The 20,609-nt window shown below is 37.5% G+C and overlaps 1 protein-coding gene across 3 annotated transcripts in view; it reads right to left on the bottom strand.

Moving 5' to 3' along the window:
* Positions 1 to 20,609, bottom strand: part of PHIP (pleckstrin homology domain interacting protein) — a 108,441-nt gene that overhangs the window by 55,581 nt on the left and 32,251 nt on the right. For all 3 annotated transcript variants that reach the window (XR_010613201.1, XM_065681389.1, XM_065681391.1), the window contains exons 10-15: positions 15,692 to 15,762; positions 14,816 to 14,916; positions 14,661 to 14,701; positions 14,178 to 14,276; positions 12,027 to 12,180; positions 10,926 to 11,060 (exon numbers count right to left, since the gene is read on the bottom strand). Coding sequence is in view for 2 of the 3 variants with exons in the window: in XM_065681389.1 (XP_065537461.1) it covers positions 10,926 to 11,060; positions 12,027 to 12,180; positions 14,178 to 14,276; positions 14,661 to 14,701; positions 14,816 to 14,916; positions 15,692 to 15,762 (601 nt within the window). In the remaining variant the exon portion in view is untranslated. The remainder of the gene's footprint in view (positions 1 to 10,925; positions 11,061 to 12,026; positions 12,181 to 14,177; positions 14,277 to 14,660; positions 14,702 to 14,815; positions 14,917 to 15,691; positions 15,763 to 20,609) is intronic.

Raw genomic sequence — 20,609 nt, 5'->3', positions numbered from 1 at the left:
ACCCACTTAACTTTTAAGCCAAAAAAAAAAAAAAAAGGGGGGGGGGGGAATAAAAATAAAAATAAAAAAAATCAAGAAAAAACAGGGTTGCTACTCTGCTTCCAGAACAGTAGCAAAGGATCAAAAGTAGGAAGATGTCAAGAATTAATTAAGAATAAAATGTTTACTAATAGTATTTCTCTCTTCCTACAACACAAGTAGTCAGTTATCCATTCAGGAACACTGTATTTGTTTTGAAAGATAAATGTATGAACAAAAAGATCTGACAGATCACCCACCCTATGGATGCCTGAAGTTATAGAAAGGCTATAGAAAATTTATGACTTGGTCTTTTTTTAAGAGACATTTACTCTTAATAAACATTCTGCAAGGTCAGTACTGGCTTCTGCTTGGACTACTAGAGCATCATGCTGGCTTTGCTCTTCAGGATCCGCTTTTATGTACCATTCAAAGGTGGAACCTCTTGAAAGTTTTCAGGAGCATTTCAGTAGGACTATACACTGACTGATTCATAAATAATGCACCTATAACTTTATTCTAGTCAAAACCTCATCTAAAAATACAATCCCTTATAATTCCAGCAAAAATAGCAGTCTCTTCAGACTTTACGAAGGCCACAATATCAGAAATACGTTTCTTATTAACATTTCTAATTAACATCTCCATGTTAATTAGAGATTATTATGCATTATCCATACAAGCAAGCGGTATGCCTTTTGGACATTAGTCCAAAAATATCACCTCATGTGACAAAAAAAATCCATGCACAGAGCATTCTGCTGAGCTGTCCTAGTTGGAATCTAATCTTAGATGCTGACAGGGACTCCAGTTGCTTGGTATGTCACATAACCACAGAACAGTTAAGGATGGAAGCGACTACCAGAGGTCATCTAATCCAGCTTCTCTACTCAAGCAGGGTCACCTAGAGCACGTTGCTCGGGACTGTGCCCAGACAGCTCTTGAATATTTCTAGGGAAGGAGACTCTACAACCTCTCTGGGCAACCTATTCCAATGCTCAATCACCTTCACAGTAAAGAATTCTTCCTCATGTTCCAGTAGAACTTTCTGTGGTTTAGTTTATACCTGTTGCCTCTCATCCTATCACCTGGCACCACAGAGAAGAGTATGACCTAATCCTTTTGACATCCTTCCTTCAGACTCTAGCCAGATTCCCTGTGATCCTTCCTTCTCTAGGTTGAACAGGCCTAGCTCCCCAGTCTTTCCTCCAGAACTATAATGATTCTAGTAGCCCTTTGGTGGAGTTCCCCCAGGAGTTCCATGTCTCTTTCATACCGGGGAGCCTAGAACTGAACACAACTCTAGGTGAGGTCTCACCAGGGTTAAACAGAGAGGAAAGACTACCTCCTTCAACCTGCTGGCAATGCTCTTTCTGATGCAGCCCATTTAGCCTAAAACTAATGAAGTAGTTGCCAACAAATATCTAGGTAGGCCATGCAGGTTTACTGATTAATGAAAAGGAAAGAATGTTCTAAGTGACATGATAATGCTTCTAGGGCTTTAGAGTTTCAGGTTGCACTGACAGTAGAAGTAGCTTCAGAAAGTAAAGAACCACACTGCACAGATCAGTGAAAGATCAGACCTCAGTAACAGGGCAGGAAAAAAAATTAAGATGGATGAGGAGGCATAGCATAGGAATTGCCTGGAACAAAGCGTCCACTCAAAGCTATAGGACAACCAACCAGCTCTCTGAAGGAGCAGGAGCACACAGAAAAATCCTATTGCAACTTAGTAGCCTCTGCTTGATTGACAATTTGCAGGAAGAAACCCTTTCGACTCAGATTAGTTGTTGCCATAATACCAACAGTCAATTCCAAGCAAAACAGGGATTAGGCTATACTAAAACATTTTAACAGTCATTAACAGGAGAGGTGTGTGTCCAAATTTACACAAAGTAGGTTATCATTGCCATTATTAAACACATTATTACTAATCACCTCCATGGGGCTTCCCAATTTTTCTCACTCATTTATATAAAAACCTAAGATGTGGGAAGAAGGCAGAGAGATTGGGCAGGGAAACAGCCAACACATCTCTGCATCCAGGTGGTGTGATTCTCCAACCGTAGTGCAGACTTCTCCATTAGCTTCAAGTAGGGTCAAAACTACACCCTCTACAATTTTCTCTGTAGAAATCAGGAAAATCCCACAGGCTGCTTGAACTTGACTTTTTCATAGTCAAGTTTTGTATATGACAATTTCAGCCACTGCTTATGCCAGTAGCTTCAAATAAATCTATAATATGCACAAAGCTAAGCAAGTGTTTCTACTAAAATTTTTCAAAAGATAAATTGTCAGAAAGTTGGGGAAAATGTGTAAGCTTGTAAAAGGACCATGCAATGCAACTGCCATAAATCCTATAAAAGTAATTAAGGACCCACTTGGAAAAGAAATGCATGGAACCAGGAACAGTACCAGACAACTTTACATTAATTAGACAGCCAGCTAGCTACAGACTTGGGGCCAAAAGCTTGGACGTAAGCTTCAGCAATCTTGTCCTGATTTCTTAATGTCTATATGGCCAACTTTTCAGCCTTAACATCAATGTGGGGTTGGTTTGTTTGGGCAGTGTTTTGTTTTGTATAAAACATTTATCTGCATTTGCACAGAATAACTGCTATGAAAAGGCATACATTAACCGTTGCAACACAGAGAACGTAAAGCAAAACTAGTATGAATGTATCCACTTGCTTCAAGCTTTCTCACTGGATGCGTGACAGTACAGTTTCAATTTCAAAGAGCTTAATGTTTTAAATACAGTTATTGCTTTGTCATGATACACATCACTACATTTCCTGATTTTCTGCTAGCATTTCTAAGAAGCATACCTGTTTCATTAAGACACCATTTGAAACAGCAGCAGTATTTCAGAGCTATACAAGTATAATCATCATGTAACCAGAAAAGGGTGACCTTACAGCAGGATAGTATCTGCTTGCTGATTCTATTACTCCATTTGTTTTCAAAACAATCAAATTAAATAAACGAATCTCAAAGATCACCTTCAAAACCAAGTATATCAACACCCCTTTTTGCTTCCTCAGCCCAAGGATTCTCAAGAAATAAGCAACCTGAATTGAAAGCTAAGGACCAAAGAGATGGTTTTTTTTCTTTATTATCACTCCTAAGAGCTTGAGTCTAAAATTTAAGACAGATCACGAAACGAAGGACCTAAAAATTTGTTTGTATTTGATCATATGAAAGCATTATATGCTTCACTGCATAAAAAGTTAGAATGCAGTCTAATGAAACCTACTGCAGCAAAATAAAGTTTTATGAGCAGTCCTGCAGCATCACAAGATCCTTAATGAGCAGTCCTGCAGCATCACAAGATCCTTCCAACACACATTTTCTTTTGCCTAACTTTTCTAGTGGTAGCTGTTAGAAATATGGTCATGTTGTAATCCTTTAAATGTGAAAAGCAAACACTGGAGCCTTGTCTTCTAAATTATAGAGTGAAAGATCTCTTAGTGAAGCAAAACATTTTTTCTTCACAACTTCTCCCTCAGGAATACACAGAGATAACCACCACAGGTCTTAAAATGTCTATCAAGCTTCACTTACATTGCTTCACTTCATGTACCTGACAGATGTATAGAAATTAAAAAGGAATTTTAAAATTAACTGATAATGAATTTTTAAGTAACAGTATATAGTCCTTTCCCTAAAAAGTTAAGTAATGCTGAGAAAGGTATTATGCATTTGCTTGAAAACTACATAAACAAACTGTGGTATTTTTTTCTCTTTTCAGGTATTTTCCCTTTAATTTGTGGTAAAAAAACCCCACCAAAACAAACACACACCACCCCCCTCCACCAAAAATCCAAAAGCCAACAACATTAAGTTGGTCATGCTAAGTAGCTCATCTTAAGTCTTGCTAAGAAATCCTGACCAGCTTTCAGAAAAACCTGTACATCTGTAAGATCTCCTTCAATCTCTGAACTCCAAAACCAAAAAGTTTTGTCCCCATTTTTCTTTTAGCTGTCACAAATTTTCTTTAGAAGAAAAAAGGAGAACAAAAAAGGAAATAAACTTTTTTTCTACAGTTAAATCCAAACTTTATCCTAAAATCTCAAGTAATTTGCTTCTGTGCTGGTAATTTTACATGAAGTTGGACAAAATCACGTATTACTAAACTTTTGTTAAAATAGCAACCACAACACATTAACTTGTTAGAAAATTTTCAATTCAGCTGCTTACAATGTACCTGTTTTAATATATGGGGTTTAATACAGATGGAAGAAACCATGCTCGTCACACTACCCAAATCTTTAAATAAGCTATTTAACATATTGTAAAATAAACAAAGTGTGTCTTTGTTTAAAACATGTTCACATTTAAGGTTTATGTTTCATAATCTGTTGCTAATTATTAAGCATACTGTGAACAACACATGCAAGTCATGAGCTTCCTAGTTATGGATATCTTTCCTATTTACATAAAATTTAAGTAATGTATTCTATATGGAAGCGTGGGACTATCCATAATGGACTTCCAACAGAAAAGTGCCCAGAATGGAAGCAAGCAGCCAGGATTCTGGTACAGAGATCTAGATGAAAATATGCCCCAGTTAAAAAGAAAAAATCATGTTTTTTTTTCTAGGACACCTGAAGACCTGTAAGAAGGTTCATCGTATCTTACAGCAACTACAGCTGTCAAAGATATCATGTCCTTCTAGATCTTAATGGAAAAACATGTTTTGACCTGATCAGAGATTTTCAAAAACAGCCAAGAAATGCAAGTATACCCTGCATCTTCCCCAATACTAATGCAACAGGAAGATCAGCCTCCCCATCAGGCCTTGCGATTTTAAAGTTTCCTTGTCTGTCCCCCTACTTTTTCATGATGGTTCCCATGAAAGTGGGACAGAGAGCATAACAACAACAAACACCAATTCAAGCAGTTAAGTTACACTGCCTTAAGAAATCATCCACTATTCTTGAAGTACCAGTCTGGTTTCCTGGGCAAGCAACAGTTACTTAGTGACAAGAAGAACAGTGGTGTTTCTGGGAAAGATTAAAGTTCTTCTTTCGTAAATGCAACAGACTTTTTTGTCATTTCAAAGGAAGCTGAAGGGGGAAAAGGGGAGAACAGGTTTTGTGAGGAATTTCTATTTAATTTCTCCTCAGAAAGAACCTGAAGGTTACTTCAAATCACCACTTTACAAAGCTTGAGCTGTAATGCATTTCTGAAATATACGCATGTTATTTCTATATGCTCTGATGAAATGTGCTTTAGGCATTTAGAAAATGACTCATCATCAAATTCACAACAGCTGGAGATACACAGTATGACCTTTAAGCATCAAAGGCTAAAGTGGCTTAGCCTTTCAGCAAGTCAGATAACATCACAAAAGTAGGAGGATTTTGAAGCATTCAGATCTGTGAATTTAACACAAGATCGTAAAAGCATTCTTTCTGTATGGGTATTTCAATGCATTCTTCAGAATACGATGAAAGGACTAAGGCCACTTTTGCACTGAGTTTAAAGTGGGTTCCAGAACTACCACCTACATGCAGCATGTTGCAAAGAACACCGTAATACTTGCCAGCTCTCAGAAAGACTGTCTTGGTGCTAAGGTAACGTAACGTAAATGAACTCTTCACAACCACTAGAAGCACACTGAGATGACAGGTAAGCAGAAGTTTGACCTTAACCTAAGGCACACAGGCTCCCCTGAGGTACAGGAATCATGTCAGACATGAGACCTACTACTGGCTACAGTGAAGCCCAGCTTCTCATAGAAGCATCTGCCAAGAAACATCAATCCAGTAGAACAGAAGAGCAACACCCAGCCATGAAATATGTTTTGTTGCTTGTTTTTTGTTTGTTTGGTTTGGAGGGGGCGGTGAGTTGGGTTGGTTTGGTTTTGGTTTTTTTTTCAATTTGTTGACCAGGAAAATATTTTTTTTATTTAAAGGCATCAGTATTCCCACTGAATTTCTACTTAATGCAAGGATTTCTGAAAACACCGTAAGGCTTGTCCTTATCAACTAATACACAAGCTTCCTGGTGCAGTAATTGCAATGCCTACTTACAAAATCTGCTAAGTCAGGTATCAGATTCAGTCAAAGCAATTACACCCAAAGATGCAGTACAAAAATCCAATATTCTTCAGTGACAAATACTGTAAAAAATGCCTGTTCTCACCTTGTCTTTCATTCTTTGCTACTGTAGTACAGTTTTCATACTTCCAATGGCACACTTCTGAAGTAACTGCAGTCACCATATGTCCCTGCAACTGTTCATAAACTGTTCATAAAGCTACGCTGTAAACCGAATTATTAAAAAAAGAACCAAAAAGAACAGAGCTACAGGCCTGCACATACCCTAAATTTTTTTAGGCAACTTTTTTCAATATCCTTCTACAAGGCACCCCACTCACATGACAACTATCAGCTTTACCACAGGAGAAACCTGCACTCACAGGCTGCAGACGGCCAGCCTTTTGCAAGCAGTCTCAAATCAGCAAAGCTCATTCCCCAAGGAGTACCGCTTAAAGGGAAGCATGCTTAAAGAAAACTGCCTAAGTCCAAAAAATAAAAATCAAGGGGAGCACTAACACTACAGACGTATTTGGAGTCAGACCTGAGGAACTCCAGTACTTAATGTCCAAATTGCAATACCAACAAAAACCCAATCACCAAACCAGTGCATCCACCTAACATTACTAGGCACCTTTTTTTGTTTGATCTGGAAGACCCTTAAGTACCTGTAGTTTTCTTTTCCCCCTTGTACATTCTCAGAATTGAGAAACTTCTGCTTAAAGCCTACAGGAACTACAAGTCTTAGGCTAACCTGCAGCATATACCATACCAGTGCCAACCCTGGCATGCCTAACAAACCAATGGTGCTGGGTCTATTAAGTAACTTTGTGAGAACACCAGAAAGAAAACAGAACCTATGACATAGGAGAGCACTAACCCTTCAAGTTCAAAAGCTTGCCTGAAGCTTGAAGCCAAAGGCCATTTCTATCACTTTCCAATTTACCTCAAACATGATTTCCATACACGATTTTCAAAACAAGCCTAGCAGAAGTGTCTAAACGCACAGGCTACAGATTCACGCCCCTCCACAGTGGCACAACTTGAAGAGAAAGTTGGGAAAAAGTCCTGTCTAGAACATTTATAGCTGAGATACCCTCTTCGGTAAGTGACAGATACTGAATTGAACACCTTCCCATCGAAGACAGAACTGAATCTAGGACTTCTATTTCCCAGCTCAGCAGCTTAACATTAGTTAAAGCAATCCCAAAAGATGAGTGCCACCTGCTCCTGCACACTCCTTTCAGGAGAGCAGGGACCTCCCTCAGTTACTGGAAAGATGTCTCACCACACAAGGGATCCACATGCCTCACGACAGCTTTCAGTAAGAAACTGCACGTCAGATCTGTCTCTGTATAGATTATCACATAGTGGCTTTCACTAGATAACACACCACTCAGTGTATATTTTTTCCTGGAATGGGGACACCTAAATCTCATATCCTGCTCAGCAAACTAAAGATTTGGTAGGATATTGCATTCCACTTTGGAGACCAAGGACCTTGATCCCCAATACTTAGGTACCACAACAGTCAATCCCTTCAGTGAATCTAGGCCCTGGGTAATGGGTCACGATTTAAATATTTACAAGGTTTTGTGCTATCATTCTGTGGGAAACTCACTATTTTTGTGAAATACTTAAGCTCTGAAACAACTGGCTGCAGCAACCACTTCAGATTTTCATTACCCTGTTTCTTCAGAAGTCTGCTAAATGCTTCTCTGTACCTGGGAAATACAACATGTGAAACTGCCCTAATATTACGGCACCAAAGCCATGACCTCACTGATTCCTTGGAAAAATGAATGACAAAAAAACCCACTGACAACACATTTTTCATTAGCAGCTGCATTCAGTCAGGACTGGCAGGGGTATTATACAGGGCACAAACCAGAAAGTACCTGTATTTGCCCATGCAATTTAAAACCATCTCAGGACTTACTTTCTGCATCTCAAAATCTCCTAGAAAGCTTTAACCCTCTCACACTCTTGATACTTCTATGGCAAATTTCATTCTCTGGGGTAAAGGATACACTCCCTTAGTCTAGCTGACTAAAGTCACTGAATTAAGCCAGTTCTGAATGCTCGTGAAGTCCAGCACAGAGTTACGCAATACTTACAGACCTAGATCAAATGAAGACTATAGGTGAAAACACAGAATATATAAATATAGACATACTTACTGAGAGTAAACCCATGTACGTAGACAGTCGCTTATGGGACTGAGTTTACTAGTAACTATAAAGACTGACAAATATATATCTGACAAATAGACTGAAGATTCTTCAAATAAACTGTGACTGTGCCAACTGATATAATAGCAAATCTTAAGCATAAAAACATGGGAGAGAATCATCTGTAGGACCACCAGAGTTTCCTCGTGACACCTCTCTGTAACCATCAAAGCACAAATACACTTTGATTCCCCCAGTTAAATTAAATACAAAAGTATATTTGGTTACTATGGCTTTACAATTTCACATTCCCTTACTGGATGAAAGAAATTAAGTTTCAAACTAATTGACACTGCTTGCACCCCTTTTATTTTTCAATTTTAATTTTTTTTTTTTTTTTTTTTTTTGATGCTGACAATGAAGGATTTTGGGATGGGTGGCACAAACAAAGCTTAAAAATATCCAACTCAACTTTTGGGATTTGCCACAAGGCTTTAGATATACCAAGCAACCCATCTAGGAAGGGAACACCTGACTGGATTAACATTAAGATAACAGTCATCTTTCAACCAACACCCCACGGTCTGAAATTTTTTTTAAGGAGCTTTTCTTATGACAAAGTGACTCAGTGGCAGTTCTGGTACCACAGACACGGCCTTATCAGGCATGACAATACAAAGTTCTTGAACTGTGTATCAGGATTCTCGTGTCATTCAACTCTCAGGTTTGATTCCTCCAGATGACGTTCCCTGTCTGATACAAAAGAACTCAATCTGTAAAAGTTTCCCATTCCCTAAATATGAGTACTATTTCTCAGAAGTCTGAGATGACATATTGAGCAAGTCAATGAAGGTAACTGTGGTTAATCAGGATAATTTAATATTGGCTAATCTGATAATGTTCCCACCTGATTTGCCAGTTAGGAAATCAGGAGAAGACTGGCAGCAATGTATGTATTCATGCCCTCCCTTAGTAAAGCATAACAGTTAACATTTGCAGCTCTACAAAGGTGACTATGCAATCCAGAAGCATTTACCCCACTCCCGGTCATCTAAGAAAACCTCTAATTTCCACCTATGTCTTTTGAAACAGACATGGAAGACTGGCTGCTGAAATATTCAGAGACTGTGAAGAGATGCCTCTCTTGCATACCTGGCCCATATGACTTATTTATTGGTTTGAGACAAACTCATTGCCAGATTTACAATTCCCCTCACCTCACCCAGTAAGCAGATGTTCTCATATTCACTTCTAGCATGAAGCACAGATTACTAGTTGCTGAGATCTTCTGACTGTCTACATATTTCTCTGATTCCAAAGATCTTAAAATGTGTGTGATCTCTACCATTTTTAGGTGTTTGTGTTGCACTGCACCCTTGAAATAATTATTTCAGTCTTTCATGGGTTTGCCTTCTGTCACAGCCATCTATAATTTAAATTCTGATAGCTCTTAAACAGGCTTGCCTTATAAAGAATAGATGAGTTCAGCCTCTTCTGACCTTAAATTCCATGAAAACTATCACATACATTTTGACTAGTACTGGAAAGGCAATTCCATGCAATGAGAACATACACATCAACTGGTAACAGTGAACAGCATCGAGTAATGAACATCTGTGCTCATAGACCCAAGACAATTGTCTCAGATACTTCATAAGTCCAGTTACAGAAATCAATGAAAAGGGAATACTACTGAACCTAGGTCAGTACTGAAGGAGTCTAGGCTCCTCTCTCCTCCATTAAACTTGGTAGAATTTCTTAAGAGACTTTCTGATCTGTACGGTTCACTGTGAATCGCAGAATCTTTCTTTAGGCTCAGAGTGATTTTCCTCACTTGACTTCGTTTCTAAATACTCCTTTTTTTTGGTGAGTACATCTATGGCAGGTCTCTTCTTCAGATGACATTTGTTAATGCTGGTCTTAAAGACTGCTATTCCACTATGACTGAAGGCTGGATGACGCCCATTTGCCTACTCTCAGCATTCTCAATGTTTCTCCATATCCTACAAAGACTTTTGTCACTTTCTCCAGGAGACAGCCTGAATTGCACAACACATCACTACCTTTCTGAGACAAAAAAAGGCATGTACAAAGACCCACTTAATATCAAGAAACAGATGGAAATACCTGTTGTATCCATCTTCCAGAAGAATTAGTTTAGTGCAGAACAGACCAAATTTGAAACCTGCATGTGGAGAAGCTCTACACAGAAAGGCTGACAGCATTCTGTCCAATGGGCCCAGGCAGCACACAACAACATTGTATGAGATCAGGTGACTCCTGAAGAGCTTTAGCCAGATTAAGAATTAGTAATGCAAAAATAAACCAAGTTCCACCTTGGTTCCCCAGGCAGGAGACAGAACACTGAAAAGCAGGGTCTCTGTCACCTTGTCTGTCTCTTACTCATGATCTCTGACAATGTAAACTAGTACCTCAACTTTATGTGGATGAATCATATAGAAAGGTGACACTACGAAAAGCAGAAATACCCCAACTTTATACATTTTACAGATTTAATCTTTGCCCCATTAAACTTAATGAATAAATTGAATAGGAATCTATCTGGACTTCACTGGATGCAGGATCTTGCCCTGTACACAAATGCATGCTTCAAGATGGCCTACATAATGTACTAAAAGCAAAAAGTTTAGGAAGGTTGATTTGGCATATCTGCATGAAGCACAATAATTACCATGTTGAAGTAAGACCGGACTTTGACCCCTCTTGCCAAATCCCAAACTATGACATTTCCATCATGTCCAGCAGAGAAGAGAACTCTTGGGTCAAATGGATGAGGTTCAAGTACAAACACTTCATCTTCGTGTCCCTGAAATTAAAAGATACAGCAAGATGAACAAGAGGATTGTCTTTAATACTTACCTAGGAATTCAATATAACACCACTAGTAAATGCAATATTAACCTAAGAAAGTGTCCAGCAAATAACTACTTTAAACATACTTTTTTTCACTGCTGTATTATACTCCTTTCCAGTTGCAATTTTAGCTTCCTAAGAAGTATGTCAAGTATATCACGTTCACAAGTATGTCCTAATATTTTTGGTAGGATTTTAAAAGATTAGAGTCTGTAACATTTGGTATTTTTTGAAATATGCAGAGCATTAAGACCAACTGTATAGCAGAGTAGCAGTTAGAAATTTAATTTAGACCCATAAAGAATCAAACAGATAAATAACTAGAAGCTAGAGAACAATATCTCCAAAATTAATACTGAATTTTAAAGCTTTCTATGAAGAATTTCCATCTCTGGCTGAGCATCTAGTCACCTATTTTCTCAGTTACAAAAAAAGTACCAGACACAGATAAAAAATGATGTTTGACTTAGTCTAGCTAGAAGACTATTTTTTTGTACTCATTAAACAATTGTGTTGCAGAAGTGTCTTTGCTGAAACAGGGTAAATTTACCCATTAAAGGTATTTCAAAACATTTGTCAAATTAAATAATGGTAAAAAGAAACAATTGTTTCATTCTCTCCTTCAAGATCCCAAGTCAGGGAAAAAAAGCCCAAATTTAGTTTCAGACATCTTGAACAGCAGCAGTTATTTGCAACTTTAAAGCTTTATTTTCTAATAAGCAGCTGACAGACATCTCTATTACCCTTCAGTTATCCAGAAACATTTGTTAAGGCAGTTTTCATATAGAAAAAACAACCCCAAAACACCAGAAAAAACCCAAACAAGCAAACAACAACAAAAACAACGTAACGAGTAATTTTGATAATGCATACGTAAATTTTCAATTCAGGATTAAAACATCAAGATGGAACACCTTACCATGAGAATATGAATGAGTTGGCCAGTGAAAGAGTTCCAAACTTTCAGAGTCATGTTATTTACTGCAGTTATAACAGAGTTGTCATGGCGGTCCCATGCTACCATGGTCACTTTCAGCTTTGTGATTTTATCTTCAACTCCTTGTAAACTTTGCCTAAAACAAAAGAGCAAAAAGTTTCGAAGCAATCCTAGTTTGCCGAAACATTTTTATGTCCCTAACATGTGAAATACTTATCTATTTTTCTTTATTATAAAGAGAAGCATTACTTCAAGAAACTGAAGAAACAAGATGTTTTCTATTATGTAGCACATGCAACCACAGAACAATTGTGGCTTAAAGAATGACCAGAGTCTTCTTAATATCTTGAAGAATATGTTGATCTGTTTTTCCGGAAAGTGTCCCCTGATACTTACGACCTAAGCCGATTCAATTTGGTAGCTACAGTATTTGTTGTGACATTTGAAGAGTAAAAATTCAAACTAGTCAACCAGTGAACAGTAATTTGTCCTGAAGAGTATTTGTAACAAGTAATTACAAATGTGGAGAGAAGTATTCTGGTATCTTTAAATGAGTTAAATTCTCAGCCTATATTTAGGTACTATACCACCACCATTACATCACTTTACTATCAATAATAACGGTGCTTTATCTTGTGTGTATTTTATTTTTATCCCTATGAAACCCCAGCACTAGCCATCTGTAATACAATTTATCAGAATACTCCAAAATTCCATTTTTGTCACTGCGGTTTCAAGATGATTCAACACTGAATTCTCTAGCACATTAATTTCTGGGAAAACATCAACCAAATGCAACAACAGCATGTTACCATCAAATACGCAGACAAAATACAGAATCTTCCATATAGTAAACACTCCGTTACACAATAGTATATATTGAACAACTCAATAACAGAAAATGTAGTTATAGCCAGATTCTCTTCTAGATTCATTGCAGAACCCAGGAGGCTTTATAAGCTGAATTCACTCTTTCCTTTCAGTGCAGTAATTTCATTTTCTTTGACAAAATTGTGCTTGTGCAGAAAACATCAAATTTGGAACTGTACTTAGCCTCTAGTGGAAAGGACAAAACAGCATTCAGCTAAAGGTGTTTTACTGAAATAAGCAGTTCAGTTCCTCAAAGAAGTTCACAGCATTTGTGACCATGATGAAGAATTCGTTCCTATTTTTTACAAGTATCAGGTAAAACTAAGAATTCTTACAGGCTGCACTTTAAGAAAGAGCAACTCAGTCTGTTCTCAGAGTACCAGTGTTTTATACGCTCCTGTCCAACAGTTTTATATCCATGTTTTGTTGCATCTGCCCATAACCGACAAGATACTCTAAACTGTAATTTCATTAGACGTTTAGATCAGATTTAGCCTTTGCTTCCATCCCTCTCTCGGCCTTTCAGACATCCTTCCACAGGATTATATCTGAAGTAATTTTTTTTCCTATTAAATATCATCCTTCAAACCACGCAGAATTATTAGCAAGGGAAAAAGGTTTACCCCTTACATCTTTCTAATGTATGTCAGTTGGAAAAATCTCCTCCATGCCAAAATAAAACGGTGCAAGCCACAAGCCCTACTAAGTTATTCTCCATCTTCAGGTCTCTTTTGTTGCTTGTTCCAGTGTACAGAAGTTTCCCCTACCTACAAAGTCTTGTAAATTCTCAGACTGTTTTAACAAATGAAAACCTGTTACAGAGCCAGTGATTTATCTGCTCTGGCACACGGTATGAAAGAACCCAATACTGGCATACAGATTCCACAGTATCTTTAAGTATTACTAAAATGCAAGCAGTCTCAAGAGCAGATCAAACCTGGTTTTCTCACTTCAGGAATAAATACCTATGTAAAAAGCCATATAAATTTGACCTTTAATGTGTTTTGAGTATCTTTTATTCTTTTAATCTAACCAAAATACTAGTGGAGCTATTATGACGACAAGCTACTTTCACAGCTGAATATACAGTCAAATATTTGTTTCCATTGGACTTCAAGAGCTAGACAAGCATATTGTGCATTTAAACAGTAATACTGTGGGAAGGCATTTCCCCCTTCTTCCCTCCTTCCCCAATAAGTCAGTGAATGATATCAATGGCCTTTAAGTTATTTACCTGATAGCAGAACATTTTACATCACTTACCCTGCTGGGCGAGTAGCCATATCTAATAAAATGCTTTTCCATTCTTTTCGCTTAAATTGCCAGATTCGTGCTGTTCCATCACGGCTTCCACTCACAAATCTAACAAAAGAAGAAAAAAGTTACTTGGACATCAAAGGCAGATCTGTACACAGAAAAGACACTTGAAAACTGAAGTCCCAAAATTTAGAACTTGAGAAGGGAAGCTATAAGTAAGTCCGAACAGCATCAGAATACCGTACTACTGGTTCAAAGTGAAAAACCACCTCCTATACCAGTAAAAAAATTGAAGACCTGCAAAAGTGAAATCCTGAGCCCCCTGTATTATTAAAATAGAACAGCAAGAATCCAGTAGATACAGATTGGATGAACCTCAAAGCAAAAAAACTAATTTTTTTTTAAACAGCTACTTCCAGCTGAAACTGATATTTACAAATGTCCACCAGGTCAAAAAACTAGCTCCGAATAAACAAATTGTCTGCTTACCTGCTACTACTATTAGAAAACTGAATGCTGTCAACTTTGTCCTATATAAAAAAAGAGTAGAAAAAGAAAACAGTCAACTAGGTACACTAAATATCCAAATTTATCCAAAGTATTATTTTAATCAAATACATATGTAATTTTTTAAAAGTATTTACAGTATGAAACTCCAACTCTGATATCTTCTCTGGCTGACCTGATCCAAAGAAATAAACCCTAATGATGTGATCTGTACTTCCAGTGGCCAGAAACATTCCACCTGAGAAAAACAAATAAGACTTAAGCAAAAAGGGCAATCTAATGTTATTACAGTATTTTCATACAGCTGTAACATCAAATACTTAAATGTATTCCCTTTATAGCTGTATCTCATTTCACCTATGTAACTAATCTTTAAATAAAAAAAAGATTTAGAAACTCTAAAGTTTAACTGGAGTTAAATTACCTCACATATGCTCTCAGATAAATATGCATCTGCAGATGTACCTGAAAGATCAGCTAACAACAGCAATTTGTTTGCGACTAAGGCCTTAGAAGCCTCAATCTTAACAAAAATTGAATAAAACTGGAGCTTTAGCAAACTTCCTGAAAATAAGTTTGTCATTCTGATACTTTATCCAATTATTTAGGTTGTATTCTTCAATTGCCAACTCTGGAATCAATGAAATTCAGCTCATAAGAGCCTCCTTGTCCCAGTCCCCATAAATTCCACCTCAGATAAAGCCGAATCTCTGGATCACTCTGACAAAAAGGTATACATCATGTTTTAAAAGACTGGCAGTCACAAGAGACTTACTTTCAACATTACATATTTAACTGTTTTCAAGAATTTCCATATTACCAAGCATTAATGCAGAGAGTCTGAATTTCTATTTTAAGTTTTTGGGTTTTTAATAGCTACTTTAACTCGACTGCATCTTATTAACAAGAAATATGCTACAGTAAATGTATTATACTTTTATCATTATACTTTCCAAATGACTTGTTATATCGATCTAAGGGAGAAAAAGAAAAAAAACACAGAAGTCTTTTACCAGCACTAAAAGAGGAACAGATCATTTGGACTCCGGGACGAGGGCGTTCTGTAAACTTTGTTGGCCTTGGACTAGAAATAAAGAAATAAGTTAAACAATTTCCTAATAGGGCTTCAAAAAATAAGTCAGTATCTTAGAAATAAAGCACAGAAGGATAAAATTAAATATGAAGGAACAGATGGCTGCCCATCTATAAACAATTTTGTGTAACTATGCTTCATGATCTGATCTTTAGGAAACTAAGACATCCAGATGGACTAAGTAATGCATGTATCAAGGAGAGTTGTCTCACAACTTAAATACCATTCCCCTCTCCCCTCCTGCTATACAAAACACACTGCCTAAGTCATCAGCAAAGCAGAACAGAAGGCACCAGAGCCAGTTGCCCATGATGTTCAGTTTTAAACCATTAGGTGCACTGGAACTCTTTTCTCTTGCAGCACATGACTACTTTCACAAGAGACAAGCAGGACTTGCCACTCTTTATAGAGGAATAGAAGAGAAATTTAATTAATTAAATAAATATTTAAATCAATAAAACACACTATTAGAATATACCAGTTTATTCAGTGGACATGTATTCTTTGTGGGCTAGCTCCAAACAGTGCCCAAAGAATGCCAGGACAATGGTTAGAAGTTTGTAAGGATTTTTACTTTATGGCCTCCGTTTTCTTTTAGACATTTCAGAACCTGATGTGCAAGCAGAACTAAAGCTTCAATAGATTTAGCACTTTAAGAGTGTATAAAACCAAAACAAATCAGATCTGGCTCTTCAATCATTACTTCAATTCTGCTCATGCACTGCAGCAACCTCAGAACAGTAGGTGGTCTTGCATAGTATACCATCTGCAATCTTCACTCAAAGAACAAACTTACTAGAGAACAGCAGCATTACACCCACAACTGTCATCACTAAAGATTTGTTTCAACATAAAAGAATGCATATTCATAACTTATCCAAAATTTTATCTTTTAAAAACAAAATGGTCTATATGATTTATTTCAGCTGAAGGCAGATGCATAAGAGACATTTCTCCACTAATTGCTATCTCAAAGAAAATAGTAAGCATTAAACTTCAGTGGTGCCTATGTATAAAACAAAGTAATAAACACCAAGAACATCAGTTAAGAAATCGTTCTCCAAACCGTCCGTTCAGTATAGGCTGTTTTCTGTGAACTTTCCTCCAGGAGTTTTAAGTTAATTTCCTGCAGGCTTATGACAAGGAAACTTCACAACAAGATACACGAAACAAGACAAAAATCTTTTCTACAGCAGTTGAAACCCTTCTTAATTGAGATACTAACTTAAGAACTATCAGACGATTCAATATGCAGCTTACTTAATTTGGAGCAAGTGTAAATAGATAAATAGCCTGCTGTTTTCTTCCACTGTGGTTTGTGAACTCTGCCTTTGGAGTTAGGACAGCTGTAAAATAGAGCAAGTATGCACTTATGTTCTAGTTTGAGTAACCAAGTTAAATTCTCCAACCTATGCCTCTCTAACATGTGCTACTGTAGGCATTAGGAAACAAAAGATTATGTCATTCTTTAATGACAGAGCAGACTGTGGTCTTTGTAACATAAGCCAGGCAATCAATCAGTATTTTTGGGAAGCAAGGTAAGGAGATAAAAGCATAATTTTTTGCAACATACAGAAACCAAGCTAATTGTCATGCTTTAAAACATTCTCAATCCAACTATCAAGTGGCTGGAAGGCACTAAGATACCTTCACAAACATTTGATAGACAGGTCCAGAAAAGCCCTGGTCAGACATTTTCCTCTTGGAGAGGAAAAGTTCAACACAAATCCAGAAATCAGAGAGGCTGCAGTCAAAAAATAACCTGCACTTAGAGCAGCAGAAAAAGAAGCCAGTTGGTCTATAGGCCTCAACTAAAGGACACTCTCAGCCATATAAATGCCTCAAAATTAGGAATGGTTACCTAATTCAGCTCTACAGACTAACCTCAACCTGGACATGTAGTGGCTCAAGCAAGACTTCCCAGGAAACACCTGTGTGATATAACCTCTCCCAAAGAAGTCTTTGCTCACAAGCTGACAAGCAAGGTTCAACATATCGGAATTCCGACCTATGACCAGCCCCTTTAACATCAAATGCCTTCTGATTAAGAAAGGCAGCTGGGAAGTATAACATCACATTGATGACAACTAAGAAATCAACACCTTGTCCAAAACAGGAACATCAAAATCATCAGCACAAGTTTTGCCTATCCTTTTTTTTTTTTCATCTTATTAAAATTATGGGGGGAAAAAACCCAGTACGGTAAGCTCCTCTACCCAAATTTATGAGACTGTTCTGCTGCCTTGTTCCTACAGTCTGCCAGTAACAGATTAATAATGGAAACGTGATCCAAACAGGTGGCAGAAGAGTAACAAGAAAACTCACCATCTTTCTCAGAGAAGACACATCTGCAAATATTTTGCAGTGCAATTAATTTAACTTTGATGCACTGATCAGTTGAAATAATTCTCCCTTAAATTTGAGGCAGATTATTCTTCATTTTCTGTTGACCCAAGGCTGACTTTCTCTCTTCTTCTTACTGTCAACCGACACAGAATCCAACTCTTGTGTTTGCTATCACCATCCAGAATAACAACAGGAGACTAAATACAGGAAAAATCTTGGTTGCCTAAATTTTTAATTGTCTTCCCATCTTGTCTGGACCACATTCCTTGACTTCCTTACCTGCAGTAACAACCAACCTTACCATTCCTCTATATGGAAACCAGAATCTACCTGGAATGTTACTGCTTTTAGACATACATGGTAACTGCCTGGTTAGAAATCTCTTAACTGAAAGAAGAGGAAGACACAGGAAGGTCTATAGTACTGAAGAACATGCATCCACACTAGTCACAGAAGCACGTGAACAAGGCTGATCCTTCTCCTTTGAACAACATGAGAAGTCTGTGGTTAGCCATGCCAGTGGCTGTGATTCATCCTACAGCACCAAATCTACTGTAATGTGTCCTTTTGCAATTTAACAAAACAGAGCTCTGTCACCAAGCATCTCCTGTCTGGGCCATATGTGTGACCTAGATACTGAACATGCCTCAATTAACAACATTATCATAAAATTGGGAAACCAACATAGAAGTCTCTAATTTCAGAGATACTATTAATACTGCAGCAGAGCTGCCGGCAAAGCTAGAACACAAGGATTTTTGAGATCTAAGAATGAAGCAAAATAAACATTTGCAGAGATAAAAAAAAAACCCACAACAACAAAACAACCAACTAAAATAAAACCAAACAGAAAACAGAACTGGCAGAACTGGGATAGGGCACTAGACACTAGCAGGCTTAAAAGATGTCTAAGTCCATTTTAATGGCAAATAGTACAGTTTTCAAGGGAGTGAGTTTTCCAGTTTTTCATGATCTGTTGAGATAAATAATTGCTCTATCATATTTTGATCTTGTAAGTGGGGAATAAGGAACAAAAATTTCACATTTCCCCATCTCCTGACAAAGCTGACAGGGAAAGAGTCCCTTCAGAGGGCGCTCTTCCTAGGAGGGACTAAGTCCAATTTTCATTTAAGGACAAAGAGTTGATCTAGTAGACTTAACCATCAAGCTGGTTTCCACTGAAACAGTTTCCAGTGCAGTTAAGAACAAAACTGGTTATTTTTAATTCAAGAGCACTCAGAAGACAGTAGTGTATGCAAACACTGCCCCTCCCGTATTTCATGGAAAAAGTTCAGCAAAGTACTGCTGGCACTGCCAAACTACAATCAACCACATGATCATCATGAGGCTGCGCAACAGCTCATATTCTTAACTTACTGCCAGATGATTCAAGTAGTACTGAGTATAAAAAGCAGGGGGTGGAGTATAGGTACAGATTTTTTTTCTTTTAAGCAGATGAAATTTCAAGACTTTACCATGAGTCCGCATTTAAAGTACTGGATGATTCAGTAACACTTTCATCACTGATAACAATTGTATTCTTGATGGACAGGCTGCAGTGACGCTCAGGAGGAACATGAAATCAAGTTCTGACTTGGGCATGTGATAGCACCCTTCTCCACCTGTATGACTCAGATCTTTTGGTCTTGCTTGAAAGCTCCCATTTCCTAAGCTTCCTTGGGTGGGAGTGGTGCTGTAACCATGATACATGGCTGCAGGCTCAGAGCCTGAATAATTGTTGGCAGAGATCTTATTTTCTCTGCCAGCTTTCCTCTGTTTTACAGATACTTAATAGAAACAGGTTTGGGTTTTTTACTGTAAAGATAAAAGCAAGGACAAACTTCCCACCCCTCCAGATAGCCTAACACATCATGTTTTTTTAAAAAAATTACCTTACAAAGGGCCTTTTGAAAAAATAACAGGAATTTCTATTTTTCTTGATACTCTTATATTGCTAGCACTCGTTTTCCCCCATTGCTGAATGGATTGCATGTTCCTGCAGTTCTGGAAGCAGATCCAAATCTAAAGGTGTAAAGAAGTGCAATCATTTCATTGACGACTGTTATGACATTGACCATCCACTGCACCCTACTCGTGGAAAATTATACTGGACTCTTAGTTTCCAGGTATCACTTATTTTGGTTTACTGGAATAAGCATGACAACCACAGCTAGAAAAGTTTACAGTTTCGCTGTAAGTAAAGCTGTAAGTGAAACTTCCTGTAACTAACAAATCCCCCTGAACTAGTATACTGTCCAATTCAAGAAGAGCTACATCAAGACTTTACTGTGTGTCCAACTATTTTGATGTTGTATGTGACATACAGCTTTTTCCAGTCCGAAAAGGCGTATCTGTTTCTTATTTAGACTTTACCATATTTTTTATCAAGTCTTAATCTTTTAGTCTTATGCTGGAACAGAAAGTGTCAATTACTTCGAATACTTAATAGCTTTACCGAGTTCAAACAAAGCCTCAGGACCAGTATCCTGCCT

The sequence above is a fragment of the Lathamus discolor genome, chromosome 5, assembly GCF_037157495.1.
Source record: "Lathamus discolor isolate bLatDis1 chromosome 5, bLatDis1.hap1, whole genome shotgun sequence".
Taxonomy (NCBI): Eukaryota; Metazoa; Chordata; class Aves; order Psittaciformes; family Psittacidae; genus Lathamus; species Lathamus discolor.
Note: the sequence above shows the minus strand (reverse complement) of the source record. Positions and strands in the feature narration are given on the sequence as shown.